General features: G+C 41.1%; 1 protein-coding gene across 1 annotated transcript in view; it reads right to left on the bottom strand.

The window, feature by feature from the left end:
• LOC124776190 (molybdenum cofactor biosynthesis protein 1-like) overlaps positions 1–14,414 on the bottom strand; it is a 29,200-nt gene extending 14,786 nt beyond the window's left edge. The window contains exons 1-2 of the mRNA XM_047251019.1: positions 14,289–14,414; positions 4,910–5,082 (exon numbers count right to left, since the gene is read on the bottom strand). Coding sequence (XP_047106975.1) covers positions 4,910–5,082; positions 14,289–14,414 — 299 coding nt within the window. The remainder of the gene's footprint in view (positions 1–4,909; positions 5,083–14,288) is intronic.
• Between the last annotated feature and the right edge of the window lie 7,014 nt (positions 14,415–21,428).

The raw sequence follows: 21,428 nt of genomic DNA, 5'->3' as shown, positions 1-21,428 counted from the left end.
CATAGGTTCAGTCTAGGGGGATGGCGGGATGAAAGGATGTGTTGGAGTGCAAGTTCCCATCTCCGCAGTTCCGAGGTACTGGTGTTGGGTGGGAGAAGCCAAATGGCACATATGGTGTAGCAGGTTCCTAGGTCCCTAGAATTATGCTGGAGGATATGCTCCGCTACTGGGTATTGGACATCTCCTAGGCGGACAGTTCGTCTGTGCCCATTCATGCGCTCAGCCAGTTTAGTTGTCGTCATACCAATGTAAAAGGCTGTGCAGTGCAGGCATGTCAGCTGATAAATGACGTGTTGTCTCACATGTGGCCCTGCCTTGAGTTGTGTATGTTTTACCAGTAGCGGGGCTGGAGTAGTTGGTTGTGGGGGGATGCATGGGGCAGGTTTTGCATCGGGGTCGGTTACAGGGGTAGGAACCGCTGGGTAGAGAAGGTGGTCTGGGAATATTGTAGGGTTTGACAAGGATGTTACGGAGGTTAGGGGGTCGGCAAAAGACAACTCTGGGTGGTGTGGGGAGAATATTGTCAAGGGATGATCTCATTTCAGGGCTTGACTTGAGAAATTCATATACGTGGCGGAGTAATTAGTTGATGTATTTGGGCCAGGATAATATTGGGTGACAAGGGGAATGCTTCTGTGTGGTCTGGGGGTAGTAACATTGTTGTTGGGTGGGGAGGAATGTATTGCTTGGGAGATCTGTTTGTGGACAAGGTCTGCAGGATAGTTGTGGGAGATGAAAGCACTGATATATAATATAATACAGGGAAACATTCCAAATGGGAAAAACATATCTAAAAACAAAGATGATGTAACATACCAAACGAAAGCATTGGTATGTTGATAGACACACAAACAAACACACACACAAAATTCAAGCTTTCGCAACCCACAGTTGCTTCATCAGGAAAGAGGGAAGGAGAGGGAAAGACGAAAGGATGTGGGTTTTATGAGAGAGGTTAAGGAGTCATTCAAATCCTGGGGGTGGAAAGACTTACCTTAGGGGGGGGTGGGGGGGGGTGGGAAGGACAGGTATACACTCGCGCACACACACACACACACACACACACATATATCCATCCGCACATATACAGACACAAGCAGGGTATATGTGCGGATGGATATGTGTGTATGTGTGTGTGTGTGTGTGTCTGTGTGTGTGTGTGTGTGTGTGTGTGTGTGTGTGTGTGTGTGTGGCATACTGATCTGAACTATGCAGCCTTCAAATGGAAGTTTTTTGATCACTCCTTATTTTGCACCCTGCCACCTTGGCAATATGTACCGCAAATCATCAGACAGACGACCTTCCTGCATGCTTCGAGCATGCCCTGGTGCTGTTCTGAACCAATGCTAATCTTTGTAACTGCGACGAGCAGTGTGCAGATTGCATCTTTGTATCCCACAAAGAGGTGACAGTTCCCAGTGGCATGAATGGTTACTGTTTATTGACTGTCACTGAGTTGGTGAGTCATTTGCTAAATCAGATCTTCTGAAGGAAGATTTAACAAAAAGAGCACATCCAGGAAATGATGAAAGCATGTCTAATTAACTGGAACACAAAATTAATAATTAGTGGTGACAAAGATCCTCTGCAATAAAAAATAATGTCCACTTACTTCATGTATTAGTCTTCAAGTGACAGAATATATGTAACTGTGTCCTTATTTACACTGATTAAACAATGTAAATTCCAGGTAGGAATATCAACAGTGCAGGGAAAGATAGATCACTATTTACCGTAAAGAAAACAAAGTTGCACACAGGCACAACACACAAGCAAGCACACTGCGCGCGCACGCACGCACGCACGCACACACAGAGAAAAAAAAACTGCCAAGTCCAGCAGCTAGGGGCAAGCTGCTGGAGTTGGCAGTCATACGTGTGTGACATGTGCTTGCCTGTGTGTATGAATGTGTGTGTTTCTCTGTATCTCTTTTGCTGATGAAGGCTGTGGCCGAAAGCTTTGTGTAAGTGCCTTTTTAATTGTGCCTGTCTACAATGTAACATGTCTCCTTTACAGTAAGCAGCAATCTATGTTTTCCTATATTTTTCATTTACACAGATGTAATTAACAAATCAGAGTCTATTTATTCCAGAGAAGTGACAGTTTGTTCATGACAGTTCAGCACAAATCTGATTTTTTATATACAGCAAGGCTACCTATAAATTATTCTGTGTGCCAGTGTTCATGCTGACTATAGGGATTCACACTGATCATGTGTAATTTGACATCTGGTCCTGTAAACTTACTTCTGCTCAACGTGAAAAATTCTCCAATCCACGTTTTGTAATTAACCTTAACATATCAAATAATGCACCCTTCAATATAACTGCTTATTGTCCACTTCCCATCACTCTATTCCCAATGTCAACCCAGCTGACCTCTACTTCTAATCCAAAAACCATGGTTGACTCAATGTTTGCTATTGCAAGCTATTGCAACACAAAAGTGCCAGAGGCACCAGTAATGATATATAATTAAAAATACTAGAAAGTAAGGCTCACCGGTTAGTTCATGCTAAGACAAACACTACAAGTGTCTAAGACACTGCGCTCTCACACAAGTACGAGGTCTGAATACATTCCAGTTACGATACACTAAACTATTTCATTCACGGTGGCAATATACATACTCTCTCCCCAATAAACAGAATAGTTATAACTCAATTGTTCACAAGTGTATATTATGACTCTTGCCACAGCTATGCAGTCAGTATGCCACAGGCGTGCCATAGAAAGGGATCAGGTTCAATTCCTTGTAGAGCCAGGAAATTCTGCTCGGTGGACAGACTGGAATAGGGTACACTCTGCTTGTAGTTCCAGCTGAGGAGCTACTCAAGTGAGAAGTAGTGTCTTCAACTTCTGGAAGTTGATAACAGCCTGGAGAGTTGTATACTGACCCCCTAACTCTCCATAGATATATAGTAGAGGACATCTCTCAAAGAGCATTGCGTGGTCTTCTGGCCCCAATGCAGAGTTCCTTTATCAATGTATATTGTATATCACCACTTGTACACACTCATCAGCACAGTACCATGTTGTGTCTTCACGTGGCAAATTTTTATTCCCTTGTTTCCAGATCAACATTTTTCCTCTTCTCATTACTTGCACCACACATATTCCACACAGTTTATGCTCACTCCTTCATTGATACTGCCCATCCTTCTCTAGTGTGCGAGTTGTCCCTGCTTTCCTGCGTGTTTGTTGGTTTAAACACCCTTGTTTCAAAAGAGAGTGACAGCTTAGATACAGTCTTGTCAACATTTTGTATTTTTATTTAGCAATTATTGTTTGAGCCTTATAGGCGAATGTCACAAGATATTGTCAACCACTGCATTCACTAGATTGGAATGGGGTTCATGGTAACTTATCAATTCATTTTTTAAGTTGCTGTTACCTTTTTCATCTTATCTTAGACTAGCTTTTCCATACTCCCACTCTATTTTACGTAGTCAAACAGTTATCTGCCCTTGCAAACTTGCTCCTTTACTACCAAGTTAACTAATACTGGGCAGCCTAACAGAAGTTCCAATATCCAGTCTTTCACCACAATTCACCTACACACACTTTTCACTCACTGATTTTCTTTTTTCAATGTCATAAATATTTTGCTTTCACATACTGCTGTGCTTTGAACATAAAATTGTAGGAACATCTGCCTCACATGTCAGTTTTTTTTTATTTATTAAAGAATATGTTCCTTGCTTATTCCTATCTGCTTCTGATACATTTCCATTCTCACTTTTATTTTGTTTTGATCCATTTCTTTTTTCTTTGATAGACAAGTCAAACAACAATGGCAATTTGTTGCAGCCCCCTGTGTTTCACCCTACTTACTACGAACTTACTTTTCTTAACTTTCAATTTTATTAGTCATTTGGTTTTTAAGATACTTAATTGTTTGACCCTGTATTTTTATATCTTATTTTACCATGGGTTGATAAAGGATTTCTGTTATGCTCACAAAGAGAGAGCTGATTCTTCTCACCCCTCACCCCTCGTACCTTGTCCTGAAACAAACTTATCGCCAAGTATCTTGCAGTTTTTTTCCTATTATTAATCTCTTAGTCTAGTCATCAATTTAAAAGTGTCAGTTGTTGGTCCCATTGTCTAATAATTTGTACATTTATACACATGAAGTTCCAATTTTTATTTGGAACATATAGACTCTGATAATCATGAATCACAGTTCAAATGGCTCTGGGCACTATGGGACTTAACATCTGAGCCAAGGCAGGATTCAAACCTGCGACCGTAGCAGTCGTGCGGTTCTGGACTGAGGCGCCTAGAACCGCTTGGCAACGGTGGCTGGCGAATCATAGTTACCATCACATGGACAGAAATACTGTGGTTACTTTATTACAACCTAGGGACATAGCTAAAAATGTCTTTACATAATTTCCAGTCCTGATTACTTTCCTTTAATTTAATCTCACAAATAGGTTAGTGTAACATGATGTTGACAGAGGCAAATTATATATACTCACAAATTATTTAGCTAGAGGTATCTGGTTTGTATGTCTGGGAGGGAGGAGGGTGCAAGCTGAAAACTTCAAGAAAAGATTACTCATTTCATACCTGCTGGATTTAACTGCAGTTTATCTCTTCCATATACCAACCACATACCTAATGTGCATGGCAAACAGTTTAAAAGTATTATTCTATACTCAGCATTTGGAACTATCAGTTCCTTCATGAGAGAGGAAAGAGGGATAAGTTTCTGAAGGTCTGAAAGGTCACTCGGACTCCACGACTAATGTGAGGACAAGAGGAACGAATGTGTCTATAAGAAGTTTTGGAATTTCACCTCCTGAAGGTAAAATACTGATCAGTCTGTCAGTCTTCTAGTAATTTTATGGTTTCCTCGCATGAATTTTCACTTGGACACGATTATTCTATGTTTCATCACTCACCTGAGAGATATCTCTGAATTCCCAAAGAGACACACCTCCAAATTGCCATCAGCTGTTATCCGTAAACGGTTGCACGTGCCACAGAAGTGTTCACTCATTGAGGTAATAAATCCCACACATCCCTTGAAGCCCGGGACATGGTATGCCGGCAAAAAGAAATTGTAAGAAAATAGCTACTGCTGTTGTGAAAATACTATAAATGTGTCACTCACCAAGTGGAGGAAGGAGAAAACGTGCATTAAGGGGAGTTTGAATGCCCTATCCTGACAATGTTAAATTTAGTGACTTAACTTCCCCGTATTTCAGGAACAACTGTAGCCATTGACAAGAAACTTTTACAGCACATTAAACTATATGTTCTGAGTCTTACAATAATTGCATTTCAGCCACTGCTTTTGGAAATACAATTTTTTAATTACACAGTTAAAATTTTGTGTACTTTTTTGTATGTTATTCTAAATAATTTTATTTATACATAACATTATGTTTTTCTTTTAGTTCGGAAGACTCAGGATACGTATGTTATTACTCCCTGAAAATTTGAATTTGCTACTCGAAGTAGTTTCTGAGATTTAGGGAAAAATGCAAGAGAAAATGTAAATTTTCAGGAAGAGTTTTTAAAGTTTTAATAGACTGTAACTCAATATATGCTTAACATTTTATTTTTAGTCACTCAGAAGCACCCTGCACCTTACTGTATATCATCCTCTTGATCTTTTTTAAGTTTTTTCTTGTTTTCTTCTTTCTGGACTCCGTAGTGGCCAACTGTGCTGCATACTTTGCTTTACCAATGCAAACCTTGTCCATCCATTCAAATTCTCTGATGCAGTTTGCTCCAGAATTAATTCCCATATGTTGTAGCACTTTCACGCTACCAATGTTGCCATCATTAAAAGCAATAACAGCATAGCTGACCACCACTTTAGTGTCTTCATTACGAGAAAAACATTTTTTGGTCTACATCTACATCTACATCCATACTCCTCAAGCCACCTGACGGTGTAGGGTACCTTGAGTACCTCTATTGGTTCTCCCTTCTATTCCAGTCTCGTATTGTTCGTGGAAAGAAGGATTGTCGGTGTGCCTCTGTGCGGGCTCTAATCTCTCTCATTTTATCCTCATGGTCTCTTCGCGAGATATACGTAGGAGGGAGCAATATACTGCTTGACTCCTCGGTGAAGGTATGTTTTCGAAACTTCAACAAAAACCCGTACCGAGCTACTGAGCGTCTCTCCTGCAGAGTCTTCCACTGGAGTTTACCTAACATCTCCGTAACGCTTTCACGATTACTAAATGATCCTATAACGAAGCATGCTGCTCTCTGTTGGATCTTCTCTATCTCTTCTATCAACCCTATCTGGTATGGATCCCACACTGCTGAGCAGTATTCAAACAGTGGGCGAACAAGTGTACTGTAACCTAATTCCTTTGTTTTCGGATTGCATTTCCTTAGGATTCTTCCACTGAATCTCAGTCTGGCATCTGATTTACCGACGATCAACTTTATATGATCATTCCATTTTAAATCACTCCTAATGCATACTCCCAGATAATTTATGGAATTAACTGCTTCCAATTGCTGATCTGCTATATTGTAGCTAAACGATATGGGATCTTTCTTTCTATGTATTCGCAGCACATTACACTTGTCTATATTGAGATTCAATTGCCATTCCCTGCACCATTCATCAATTCGCTGCAGATCATCCTGCATTTCAGTACAATTTTTCACTGTTGCAACATCTCAATATACCACAGCATCATCCGCAAAAAGCCTCAGTGAACTTCCGATGTCATTCACAAGGTCATTTATGTATATTGTGAATAGCAACGGTCCTACGACAATCCCCCGCAGCACACCTGAAATCACTCTTACTTCGGAAGACTTCTCTCCATTGAGAATGACATGCTGCGTTCTGTTATCTAGCAACTCTTCAATCCAATCACATAATTGGTCTGATAGTCCATATGCTCTTACTTTGTTCATGAAACGATTGCGGGGAACTGTATCGAATGCCTTGCGGAAGTCAAGAAACACAGCATCTACCTGGGAACCCGTGTCTATGGCCCTCTGAGTCCCGTGGACGAATAGCACGAGCTGGGTTTCACCCGATCGTCTTTTTCGAAACCCATGCTGATTCCTACAGAGTAGATTTCTAGTTTACAGAAAAGTCATAATACTCGAACATAATACATGTTCTAAAATTCTACAACTGATCGACGTTATAGATATAGGTCTATAGTTCTGCACATCTGTTCGACGTCTCTTCTTGAAAACGGGGATGACCTGTGCCCTTTTCCAATTCTTTGGAACGCTACACTCTTGTAGAGACCTACGGTACAGCTGCAAGAAGGGGGGCAAGTTCCTTCGCATACTCTGTGTAAAATTGAACTGGTATCCCATCAGGTCCAGCGGCCTTTCCTCTTTTGAGTGATTTTAATTGTTTCTCTATCCCTCTGTCATCTATTTCAATATCTACCATTTTGTCATCTGTACGACAATCTAGAGAAGGAACTACAGTGCAGTCTTCCTCTGTGAAACAGCTTTGGAAAAAGACATTTAGTATTTCGGCCTTTAGTCCATCATCCTCTGTTTCAGTACCTTTTTGGTCACAGAGTGTCTGGACATTTTGTTTTGATCCACCTACCGCTTTGACATAAGAGCAAAATTTCTTAGGATTTTCTGCCAAGTCAGTACATAGAACTTTACTTTCGAATTCATTTAACACCTCTCGCATGGCCCTCCTCACATTACATTTCGCTTCGCGTAATTTTTGTTTGTCTGCAAGGTGTTGGCTATGTTTATGTTTGCTGTGAAGTTCCCTTTGCTTCCGCAGCAGTTTTCTAACTCGGTTGTTGTACCACGCTGGCTCATTTCCATCTCTTACGATCTTGCTTGGCACATACTCATCTAACGCATATTGTACGATGATTTTGAACTTTGTCCACTGATCCTCAACACCATCTGTACTTAAAACAAAACTTTTGTGTTGAGCCATCAGGTACTCTGAAATCTGATTTTTGTCACTTTTGCTAACCAGAAAAATCTTCATACCTTTTTTAATATTTCTATTTACGGCTGAAATCATCGATGCAGTAACTGCTTTATGATCGCTGATTCCCTGTTCTGCATTAACTGTTTCAAATAGTTCAGGTCTGTTTGTCACTAGAAGGTCTAATATGTTATCGCCATGAGTCGGTTCTCTGTTTAACTGCTCAAGGTAGTTTTCAGATAAAGCTCTTAAAAAATTTCACTGGATTCTTTGCCCCTGCCACCCGTTATGAAAGTTTGAGTCTCCCAGTCTATATCCGGCAAATTAAAATCTCCACCCAGAACTATAACATGGTGGGCAAATCTACTCGAAATATTTTCCAAATTATCCTTCAGGTGCTCAGCCACATCAGCTGCTGAGCCAGGGGGCCTATAGAGACATCCAATTACCATGTCTGAGCCTGCTTTAACCATGACCTTCACCCAAATTATTTCACATTTCGGATCTCCGTCAATTTCCTTCGATACTATTGCACTTCTTATCGCTTTAAACATGCCTCCCCCTTCACTGTCCAGCCTGTCTCTGCGGTATACATTCCAATCTGAGTTTAGAATTTCATTACTGTTTACATTTGGTTTCAGCCAACTTTCTGTCCCTAGTACTATGTGGGCATTGTGACCGTTTATTAATCAGAGCAGTTCTGGGACCTTTCTACAGACGCTCCTGCAGTTTACTATTAGCACATTAATATTGTTATTCCCTGTTGCATTTTGTCTACTCCTACCTTGCCGCATCTCAGGAGGTGTCTTGTCGGGCCTAGGGAGGGAATTCTCTAACCTAAAAAACCCACATGTGCACTCCACACATACTCCACTACCCTTGTAGCCGCTTCTTGCATGTAGTGCACAAATGACCTATTCAGAGGGACCCTACATTTCTCCACCCGATAGCGGAGGTCGAGAAATTTGCACCCCAGATCTCTGCAGAGTGGTCTGAGCCCTTGGTTTAAGCCTTCCACTCGGCTCCAAACCAGAGGACCACTATCGTTTCTGGGAACGATACTGCAAATAGTTAGCTCAGATTCCACCCCGCGAGGCTTTCCGCCTTCACCAACTCTGCTAACTGCCTGTACGAACTGAGGATGACCTCTGAATCCAGACGGCAGGAGTCATTGGTGCCGACATGAGCAACAATTTGCAGTCGGGTGCACCCAGTGCTCTCTATCACTGCCGGCACGGCCTCCTCCACATCTCGGATGAGACCCCCGGCAAGCAGACAGAGTGAACATCGACCTTCTTCCCCGACCTATCCGCTATTTCCCTAAGGGGCTCCATCACCCGCCTAACGTTGGAGCTCCCAATAACTAATAAACCCCTCCCCCCCATGTGCCTGCTCGGACCTTGCTGAAAGAGTGGCCACATGTCCACTCACAGGCAGAACGGACGATGCTACACGGCCAGCCTCCACACTGACCCTCCGCCTCGTGCGCCGCGAACGCCGCTGAACCCGCCACACCCCTTGGGAAGAGAGTGGCCCAACCGCGCCCGGTACCCGCAAAGATGTGTCGACAGCAGGGTCAGTGGGTGAAGCATGTAACACCTGGGGTGTACCATGCAATGCACCAGACTCCCCACTGCCACTACACTCCGAGGCAGCAGCCAGAAGACGGCTAACCACGGCCATCAACACGTTCAGCTGTTCGCGAACAGTGGCCAGCTCCTCCTGTGTCCGTACACAGCAGTCTCACATCCTATCCATCCTAAGAAATCAATTTACTGTAGAGAGTTAATCAACTTATAACTAGACTGCTAATTCACTAAAGGCGGCTGATAGTTGACTAAATTGTGGTTACTAGATACTTCCTGTAGAAAACAATGAAAATAGCACTACCTGTCTCTGGACTGTATTCAAAACAAACACTAGCACTCCTGGCACTATGGCTGACTAAACGGACTCTCTCTGACTGTATTCAAAACAAACACAAAATCTATTGAACACTATTACTAGCACTCGACAATTAAAGCTTCCTAAAAGCAAAAACACACGGAAGAAGAAGTGACAAGTAAGAAAAATAGAGTTAATACTTAAACTAGCGTAGCTCGCTGCACAGCAGAGGTGACGCAGACGGCAGTTACGATGACATTGACACTATAAGATTATTGAACGACTCATTGGGATTTTGAGTCTGACAATGCAGACACTTCTTCAATAATTCAGGATTGCCAGGTGTCTGTAAACAGGTTTTATGATATCCACAACTGCTGCTGGGATAGAATGTTTATGGCTGTATGACCTGTTTGAGTACTGGGCATTGTGGTAATTGCACCATGAACCAGATCCAGGAGGGCAAAGATGGTGTACTGGTTTATCATCAGCTGACAGTCTCTGGAAGAAGGTAGCCCATACTGCCTGCTTCATTTTCAACAAATCCTCAGTATTATTTCTAATGGCAATCTCATAATACTGTTGTAGTTCATCAATCATGTTGTCTGTCAGCCTGCTTCTTATGGTCTTACCACCTGAAAATTTCTTGTCTCTCAAACTTTGTTTCAACTTCCTCAATCTGGTACCCATCCTCTTCTGGGCATGACCAACACATTCCATTTCTGTGATAAGCTTCTCACCATAAGGCTGAGTGGCTACTACACTGTTATATGCATTTGAGTCTGCCTAACCTAAGAACTTAGTGTAACACACTCGCCTTTAGTTTACAGATCGATTATAAATTTCAACAGCTGCACAGGCCTCCGTACAACTAGTTGTCCTTCATAATTTCTGTCACAGATATGCCCTTCTTCATTCCCTGATTTATACTTATAACAATATTTGGTTAAAATTTGGAAATCTATTAGCTTTCCAGTATCCACACTGGTCACTGTAGCAACAGAATTCTTAGAACTGCAGCTGCACTTCTACCAAGTGCCCCAAAAGCTACTGATATGTCAATCATACCATCGTTTATTTCAGCAGCTTCATTTGCAGCACCCTTAATTGAATCACATGCAGCAGATTTCACAGCAGCTCCAATAAATCCTGCATATTTGTCCATTTTACAAAGTGGGCGTGGCATATACATCACGACACACATTGTTTCTGCTGCAGTGTGTCCTTTGCCAATAGCTCTCAATACATAAAACCACCTAATATTTATTTTAAAATAATTATCTTTACACTTATCAGAACTCCAAAATGAATGAGTATATTTACAACTGGCAGAATTAATGATAAGTTTCCTGGCTTGTCCATTTGATACCTCAATGTCTTCATGTAAACTAACTGGCCCTCCACAAACATACAGCACACACATTCACATAACATCCCTATTAGGATGTGTAAATGTATCAGAATATAACCTAACCTACCGTTTGCATGAGGTTTGTTTTGAGATAACTGTGTTATCACTATGTTTTATTTTAATCTTCGAAGCACTAATGGGTGTTTCTCTAGATACTCATGAATTTGCCAGTATTTCATTGTCTGTAACTTCACACACCACATGCTGAATACAATGTTTCTCTTTATTCAAAATTTTATTACCATGAAACCCACATTTCTTAAAAACACTTCATTTTGGAGTCATACTTTTTGAGAGATTTACCAGTCTATTCGTCACTTTTCCTCGGAAAAACGTTAGCACTTCAATATACAAAGCATGTTTATACTATGAAAAGATACGATACTATTTTTGACAGTGCTACCAATACAAACACATAATTTAACCTTTATAACACAGCAATCCACAGCTTTCTACAGGGTGGTCCATTGATAGTGACCAGGCCAAATATCTCAAGAAATAAGCATCAAATGAAAAAACGACAAAGAAAAAAATTCGTCTATCTTGAAGGGAGAAACCAGATGGCGCTATGGTTGGCCTGCTAGATGGCGCTGCCATAGGTCAAACTCATATCAACTGCATTTTTTAAAAATAGGAACCCCCATTTTTTATTACATATTCATGTAGTACGTAAAGAAATATGAATGTTTTAGCTGGACCACTTTTTTCGCTTTGTGATAGATGGGGCTGTAATAGTCAAAAATGGTTCAAATGGCTCTGAGCACTATGGGACTTAACTTCTGAGGTCATCAGTCCCCTAGAACTTAGAACTACTTAAACCTAACTAACCTAAGGACATCACACACATCCATGCCTGAGGCAGGATTCGAACCTGCGACCGTAGCGGTCGCGCGTTTCCAGACTGTAGTGCCTAGCACCGCTCGGCCACTCTGGCCAGCTGCTGTAATAGTCACAAACATATAAGTATGTGGTATCACATAACATTCCGCCAGTGCGGACGGTATTTGCTTCGTGATACATTACCCGTGTTAAAATGGACCGTTTACCAATTGCGGAAAAGGTCGATATCGTGTTGATGTATGGTTATTGTGATCAAAATGCCCAAGGGGCGTGTGCTATGTATGCTGCTCGGTATCCTGGACGACATCATCGAAGTGTCCGGACCATTCGCCCGATAGTTACATTATTTAAGGAAACAGGAAGTGTCCAGCCACATATGAAACACCAACCACGACCTGCAACAAAAGATGATGATGCCCTAGTAGGTGTTTTAGCTGCTGGGGTAGCTAATCCACACATCAGTAGCAGACAAATTGCGCAAGAATTGGGAATCTCAAAAACGTCGGTGTTGAGAATGCTACATCAACATCGATTGCACCCGTACCATATTTCTATGCACCAGGAATTGCATGGCGATGACTTTGAACGTCATGTACAGTTCTGCCACAGGGCACAAGAGAAATTACAGGACGATGAAAGGTTTTTTGCATGCGTTCTATTTAGCGATGAAGCATCATTCACCAACAGCGGTAACCTAAACCGCAATAATATGCACTATTGGCCAACGGAAAATCTACGATGGCAGCGACAAGTGGAACAGCAGCGACCTTGACAGGTTAATGTATGGTGTGGCATTAAGGGAGGAAGGATAATTGGCCCCCATTTTATCGATGGCAATCTAAATGGTGCAATGTATGCTGATTGCCTGCGTAATGTTCTACCAATGTTACTACAAGATGTTTCACTGCATGACAGAATGGCGATGTACTTCCAACATGATGGATGTCCGGCACATAGATTGCGTGCGGTTGAAGCATTATTGAATAGCATATTTCATGACAGGTGGATTGGTCGTCAAAGCACCATACCATGGCCCGCACGTTCACCGGATCTGACGTCCCCAGATTTCTTTCTGTGGGGAAAGTTGAAGGATATTTGCTATTGTGATCCACCGACAATGCCTGACAACATGCGTCAGTGCATTGTCAATGCATGTGCGAACATTACGGAAGGCGAACTACTCACTGTTGAGAGGAATGTCATTACACGTATTGCCAAAGGCATTGAGGTTGACAGACATCATTTTAAGCATTGATTGCATTAATGTGGTATTCACAGGTAATCACGCCGTAACAGCATGGGTTCTTAGAAATGATAAGTTCACAAAGGTACATGTATCACATTGGAACAACCGAAATAAAATGTTCAAATGTACCTACAGTCTGTATTTTAATTTAAAAAACCTACCTGTTACCAACTGTTCGTCTAAAATTATGGGCCATATGTTTGTGACTATTACAGCGCCATCTATCACAAAGCGAAAAAAGTGGTCAAACTAAAACATTCCTATTTCTTTACGTATTACACGAATACGTAATAAAAAATGGGGTTCCTATTTTAAAAAACACAGTTGATATCAGTTTGAGCTATGGCAGTGCCTTATAGCAGGCCAACCATTGCGCCAGCTGGTTTCTCCCTTCCAGCTAGACAAATTTCGTTCTTTGTAGTTTTTTCGTTTGACACTTATTTCGTGAGATATTTGGCCCAGTCATGATCAATGGACTACCCTGTATATAAAAAATTACCGATTTTATTAGGTCTCGAAATAATGCATGTAAAAATTTTAACATTTTCAACTGGTGTAGATTATATTTTAGAAAATAAAATAAAATACTTCCCACGCAAGTTTATAAGTAATATACATATCATTTTTTTGGAAAATTGCAAATTTTATAATCAGATAAAAACCCGAAAAAGTGAACAAGAATGTTTTCCCCTTCTAACTCCCCTTAAAGTTACGGAAATGTGCAAGCTTTTGGAGCCAGTGGCTTCTTCTTCTGGCAGAAACAATGAAGGGGAAGGAAAAGGGAAGAAAGAAAAGGCTTGTCAAGGTTTAGGAAATAGGGAGAGTTGCAGAAAAGCTACAGAGAAACCCAGGCCAGTACAGACTTACTGAATGGGATGAGAAATATATAACTAAACCAGTCCATCTCTCATACCACCAGCAGATGTGAAGTATTCTTGTGATTGGTAGTAAGTCATAAACATTAAATTATTTTCGATGTATGTTCATATGTAATACTGCACGTACCTTTGAGGTATCATTGGGCCCATTGGGAAGAGGATCGAAGTTAGGCCACTGCTTTCTAATTATTTGGAGCATTTCACTAAATGAGACCATCTTCCCATCATTCCATTTCTTGCCGCTGAAAGGCATGTACTCGATAAATCTTACGTCAACATTACTCTCTTTTGTTAACTACACAAAACTGCACACTTCATCTTCATTAAAACCTCGCATTACAACACAATTTATCTGTGGAAGAAAGACACCATTAAAAACTTGGTATCAGATAAAGCATGGTTTAAACAGAGTTTGAAAGACTCTATAGATGAATATCTTAACAGTGGCTGTTAGGCCAGCTTAAATAAGAATGTCTGTTAGATTTCAGTTCTGAGAGCACTTTGTCATAACAGTCAAAATTTTGTACTTTTTGTTTGATAAATTTATTAATAGTGCATAATAATGTTTCAGTCTGACAGCGTATCAATTCTGAAAATATTAGCTGTTCCAGTTTGTATTGTATTCATCTAGTTTGACAATCTCCTGACAAACGATCAGGGTATTCAAATGTTTTATATTTTTTATGTTATACTTTCTGGCATGTTACTCACCCATGAGAATCATCTCATGTTTTGGGTCTTGGAACAAAAGCTGAATCTAATCTAATCTGACCTACAAAATAATGGTTCTACAAGTCTGTTGTTAAATTTGTATACCTCACTGATTCTGTTAAATTAATCTTTTTCTCTTTTTTTAGAGAATGTCTGAATTTATCTTAGCATGCCAAGCTGTTAACCTTCTTAACAATTTACGAAAATTAAACTACATACATCTCCAATCTTTTTCCCCACTCCAACGCACACATCTTTTGCTGAAGGTATTATTTTAACTATTACATTAAATTAAGAAGCTTTCTTGAAACTGTGCTGCCATTTGTGAAACAAACTTAAAAGTGTTCTCAAGATAAAAGGTCTTCACAAAAGGAGCATTTAGTATCTGTGCAGGTGGTAATACTGACAGCCTTCATATAAACAAGCCCAAATGGTAGAACATCCTGCTTTACTCATACACGCAATGGCAGAAAATAGGAAAAGAGCACACCTTTCTTTCAAGCATTGAATATATAAACTGATGAGACAAAAAACTATGACCTCCTGTTTGATAATGTGTTTGTCCACTGTTGGAACACAATACAGCAGTGATTTTGTGTGGGACAAGTTCAACAAATTTCAGGTATGTTCCCAGCATTATGTGGGGTATGTTCCCAGCATTATGCAGCACTGCATGTCTAAGCACAGGTCATGTAATTCCCATAAATTGGAGATCAGTGGTTTCTGGGTGCAGAACTGGTATCTGATAGCATCGCAGATGTATTCCATCAGATTCAGAAGGGGTGAATTTGATTCTGGCCTCGTGACACTGAAAGTCATATTGTTGAAACATGTCACCTTCATTAGGGACAGGGTGCGGACAGTGCACAATAATGTTCACACAGAACAAAGCTGTTATGGAGCCTTCAGTTACTACCACAGGACCCACAGAAGACCAGGTGAATGTCCTCCATAGCATAATATTGCTCCCACTGGCCTAAGTCTGTAGCAAAGTGCACCTTTCAAGAACCAATTCACTCTGTTGACAGTGTATGTGCACAAAACCGTCAAGCAGGTGTAATGCGAAACATGAATGATTCAACCAGATGACACATTTCTATTGATTCACTGCCCAATCTCACTGCTCCCGAGCCACAGAAATTGTAATTCAACAGTGTTGTCAACATGGGAACATACAGGGGTTGTCTGCAGCAGAGCCCTATGTTTAACAATGTGCAATGAATGGTGTGCTCTGAAATACTCGTGCTTCCACCAGCACTGTGTCATCAGACCTGCCACAGAAATTAGCTTTCTCAGCCGAATGTCATCTTTTTCAAAGGAACCATCCCAGCATTTGTCTTAAATCATTTAGGGAAATCGAGGAAAAGCCAAATTTTGGTGGCCCGATGGGACTCGGGTCCGTTGTCCTCTCGAAGGCAAGTCCACTGTCTGACCACTGTGGTGGCATGACCTAGTCTTAATTAAGCCAGAAAATCCTGGGAAATGCTGACATACTTATTGATTTAAGATATAACAATTTAAAACAATCCTTTCATGAATTTCACTACAATTTTCTGCTCTTTTGAAAAAAAATTTCTTTTGACTGTTTTGATATTGTTTAGTATGTTTAAATAATGATGGCAGTCTCTATAAAAGGGCAGTTTGACTTTTAAGTTTAGTTATACTGTTTTAAACTACATCCTTCATCTATTTGTCCACCCAGAAGTGCTATAGGATATAACTTGAAGACTATGGTGAGGTGGTGGGGGACAGTCATGTGTTGAGAAGGTGGTGCTGCCAGAAATGAAGTGTGACACTGCATACAGGGAGAATAAAAATACTCTATTCCATATTCATTTACAATCTAATTCTGGCCCCCATATGGTTTTGCTTTTCTCCAATAAGAAAAAAGAAATTGTCAGCAACTGTCTTTATCAGGTCTTAAAAGGAAACAAACAATAGAAAATCTAGGCTGGAATAATGACCATATTATAAAAAAGATACATTGCTATTCACAGTATACAGGAGATGTTGGGTCACAGACAAGCACAACAAAAAGACTACTAAACACGTAAGCTTTCGATCAGAAAGTCTTCTTCCAAAGTGGACAAAACACACACACACACACACACACACACACACACACACACACACACACACACGACCGTTGTTTCTCCCATGCTGCGCAGTTGCCACCAGTCCGGCCCTAGCAGCCAGAGACAGTGGTCATGTATGTGTGATCTGCATTTGCGCGCATGTGTGTGTGTGTGTATGTGTGTATGTGCATTACTTCTGCAAACCTTTCAGAAAGGACACGGTATGCACTTCATTCAGCAAGATGAGTAATAAACAATATTAGCAATACTGCATCAAACTTGTTCACTTTCATCTTTGGATTAAACATTCGATTTCAGAGAGTACAGAATTTGGCAGAATCAAATTTTGGGGATATGTGGAACTGGGACAATGGCATATTTTTCACCCATTCAACAAACTATGCACTGCTGATTGCTACTTTTATTGTGTCTGCTGCTGCAATGCATATATGAAACTGTAAGTGCAGCATCTATGATGGAATAAAATGTTATACAAATGAAACAAACTCTCGTTGAGAACATGTTCTATCATACACAGTCTATTATTTGGTTCTTGTTGATCATTATCAAAGAAAGCAGCAGTGTAAGTTTATGCTTTGAGCGGCTCCTGGCAGACCAGTATTACATTCAGATGCACCAGTGCAGGTTGACTGTATCATTTAGACCTTCACATTGACCATGAAACACAGAAGTTGCATCGGGATTGAATACAAAATGTACAATGCTGACTTAAGTACAAGATGAATGATTCTTCTCGGAGTTTGTGCTTTGAGCGGCTCCTGGGAGACCAGTATGAGATTCCGATGCACCAGTGCAGGTTCACTGTATCCCTTGGACCTTCACATTGTCCATGAAACACACATATCGCATCGGGATTGAAAACAAAATGCACATTGCCAACTTAAGTACAAGAAGAGTGAATTCTCTAAGAGTTTGTGGTTTGAGCGGCTCCTCGGACACCAGTATTGGATTCCGATGCACCAGTGCACCATAAATGTATCCCTTTGACCTTCACATTGACCATGAAACACAGAAATTGCATCGGGATTGAATACAAAAGGGACAATGCCGACTTAAGTACAAGAAGAGTGAATTTTCTAAGAGTTTGTCGTTTGAGCGGCTCCTGGGAGACCAGTATTAGATTCCGATGCACCAGTGCAGGTTTACTGTATCCCTTGGACCTCCACATTGACCATGAAACACAGAAATCGCATTGGGATTGAATACTTATTGCACAATGCTCACTTAAGTACAAGAAGAGTGAATCTTCTAAGGGTTTTGTGGTTTGAGCGGCTCATGGGAGTCCAGTATTAGATTCCGATGCACCAGCGCTGGTTTACTGTGTCCCTTGGACCTTCACATTGACCATGAATCACAGAATCTGCATCGGAATTGAATACAAAAAGCCCAATGCCGACTTAAGTATAAGAAAAGTGAATCTTCTAAGAGTTTGTACTTTGTACGGCTCCAGGGAGACCAGTATTAGATTCCGATTCACCAGTGCAAGTTTACTGTATCCCTTGGACCTTCACATTGAGCATGAAACACAGAAATTGCATCGGGATTGAATACAAAATGGACAATGCCGACTTAAGTACAAGAAGAGTGAATCTTCTAAGAGTTTGTGGTTTGAGCGGCTCCTGGGAGACCAGTATTAGATTCCGATGCACCAGTGCACGTTTACTGTATCCCTTTGACCTTCACATTGACCATGAAATACAGAAATTGCATCGGGATTGAATACAAAAGGGACAATGCCGACTTAAATACTAGATGGTGAATTTTCAAAGAGTTTGTGTTTTGAGCGGCTCCTGGGAGACCAGTATTAGATTCCGATGCACCAGTGCAGGTTTACTGGATCCCTTGGACAATCACATTGACCATGAAACACAGAAATCGCATCGGGATTGAATACTTATTGCACAATGCTGACTTAAGTACAAGAAGAGTGAATCTTCTAAGGGTTTTGTGGTTTGAGCGGCTCATGGGAGTCCAGTATTAGATTCCGATGCACAAGTGCTGGTTTACTGTATCCCTTGGACCTTCACATTGACCATGATGCACAGAAATTGCATCGGAATTGAATACAAAAGGCACAATGCCGACTTAAGTACAAGAAAAGTGAATCTTCTAAGAGTTTGTGGTTTGAGCGCCTCCTGGGAGACCAGTATTAGATTCCGATGCACCAGTGCAGGTTTCCTGTATCCCTTGGACCTTCACATTGACCATGAAACACAGAAATCCCATCGGGATTGAATACAAATGGCACAATACCGACTTAAGTACAAGAAAAGTGAATCTTCTAAGAGTTTGTACTTTGTACGGCTCCAGGGAGACCAGTATTAGATTCCGATTCACCAGTGCAAGTTTACTGTATCCATTGAACCTTCACATTGAGCATGAAACACAGAAATTGCATCGGGATTGCATACAAAATGGACAATGCCGACTTAAGTACAAGAAGAGTGAATCTTCTAAGTGTTTGTGGTTTGAGCGGCTCCTGGGAGACCAGTATTAGATTCCGATGCACCAGTGCACGTTTACTGTATCCCTTGACTCTTCTCATTGTCCATGAAACACAGAAATTGCATCGGCATTGAATACAAAACTCACAATGCCAACTTAACCTCAAGAAGTGTCAATCTTCGGAGAGTTTGTGTTTAGAGCGTCTCCTCGGAGACCTGCATTAGATTCCGATGCACCAGTGCACGTTTACTGTATCCCTTTGACCTTCACATTGACCATGAAATACAGAAATTGCATCGGGATTGAATACAAAAGGGACAATGCCGACTTAAGTACTAGATGGTGAATTTTCAAAGAGTTTGTGGTTTGAGCGGCTCCTGGGAGACCAGTATTAGATTCCGATACACCAGTGCAGGTTTACTGGATCCCTTGGACAATCACATTGACCATGAAACACAGAAATCGCATCGGGATTGATACTTATTGCACAATGCTGACTTAAGTACAAGAAGAGTGAATCTTCTAAGGGTTTTGTGGTTTGAGCGGCTCATGGGAGTCCAGTATTAGATTCCGATGCACCAGTGCTGGTTTACTGTATCCCTTGGACCTTCACATTGACCATGATGCACAGAAATTGCATCGGAATTGAATACAAAAGGCACAATGCCGACTTAAGTACAAGAAAAGTGAATCTTCTAAGAGTTTGTGGTTTGAGCGCCTCCTGGGAGACCAGTATTAGATTCCGATGCACCAGTGCAGGTTTCCTGTATCCCTTGGACCTTCACATTGACCATGAAACACAGAAATCCCATCGGGATTGAATACAAAAGGCACAATGCCGACTTAAGTACAAGAAGAGAGAATCTTCTAAGAGTTTCTGGTTTAGGCGGCTCATGGGAGACCAGTATTAGATTCCGATGAACCAGTGCAGGTTTACTGTATCCCTTGGACATTCTCATTGACCATGAAACATAGAAATTGCATCGGGATTGAATACAAAATGCACAATACCGACTTAAGTACAAGAAGAGTAAATCTTCTAAGAGTTTATGCTTTGAGCGGCTCCTGGGAGACCAGTATTAGATTCTGATGCACCAGTGCAGGTTGACTGTATCATTTGGACCTTCAGATTGACCATGAAACACAGAAATTGCATCAGGATTGAGTACAAAATGTACAATGCTGACTTAAGTACAAGATGAATGATTCTTCTCGGAGTTTGTGCTTTGAGCGGCTCCTGGGAGACCAGTATGAGATTCCGATGCACCAGTGCAGATTTACTGTATCCCTTGGACCTTCACATTGTCCATGAAACACACATATCGCATCGGGATTGAATACAAAATGCACAATGCCAACTTAAGTACAAGAAGAGTGAATTTTCTAAGACTTTGTGGTTTGAGCGGCTCCTGGGAGACCAGTATTAGATTCCGATGCACCAGTGCAGGTTTACTGTATCCCTTGGACCCCCACATTGACCATGAAACACAGAAATTGCATCGGGATTGAATACAAAAGTGACAATGCCGACTTAAGTACAAGAAGAGTGAATTTTCTAAGAGTTTGTGGTTTGAGCGGCTCCTGGGAGACCAGTATTAGATTCCGATGCACCAGTGCAGGTTTACTGTATCCCTTGGACATTCACATTGACCATGAAACACAGAAATTGCATCGGGATTGAATACAAAACTCACAATGCCAACTTAACCTCAAGAAGTGTGAATCTTCGGAGAGTTTGTGTTTTGAGCGTCTCCTGGGAGACCTGTATTAGATTCCGATGCACCAGTGCAGGTTTACTGTATTCCTTGGACCTTCACATTGACCATGAAACACAGAAATCGCATTGGGATTGAATACTTATTGCACAATGCTGACTTAAGTACAAGAAGAGTGAATCTTCTAAGGGTTTTGTGGTTTGAGCGGCTCTTGGGAGTCCAGTATTAGATTCCGATGCACCAGCGCTGGTCTACTGTATCCCTTGGACCTTCACATTGACCATGAAGCACAGAATCTGC

This window comes from Schistocerca piceifrons, chromosome 2 (genome assembly GCF_021461385.2).
Source record: "Schistocerca piceifrons isolate TAMUIC-IGC-003096 chromosome 2, iqSchPice1.1, whole genome shotgun sequence".
Classification (NCBI taxonomy): domain Eukaryota; kingdom Metazoa; phylum Arthropoda; class Insecta; order Orthoptera; family Acrididae; genus Schistocerca; species Schistocerca piceifrons.
This window is presented reverse-complemented; position numbering and strand designations above follow the sequence as displayed.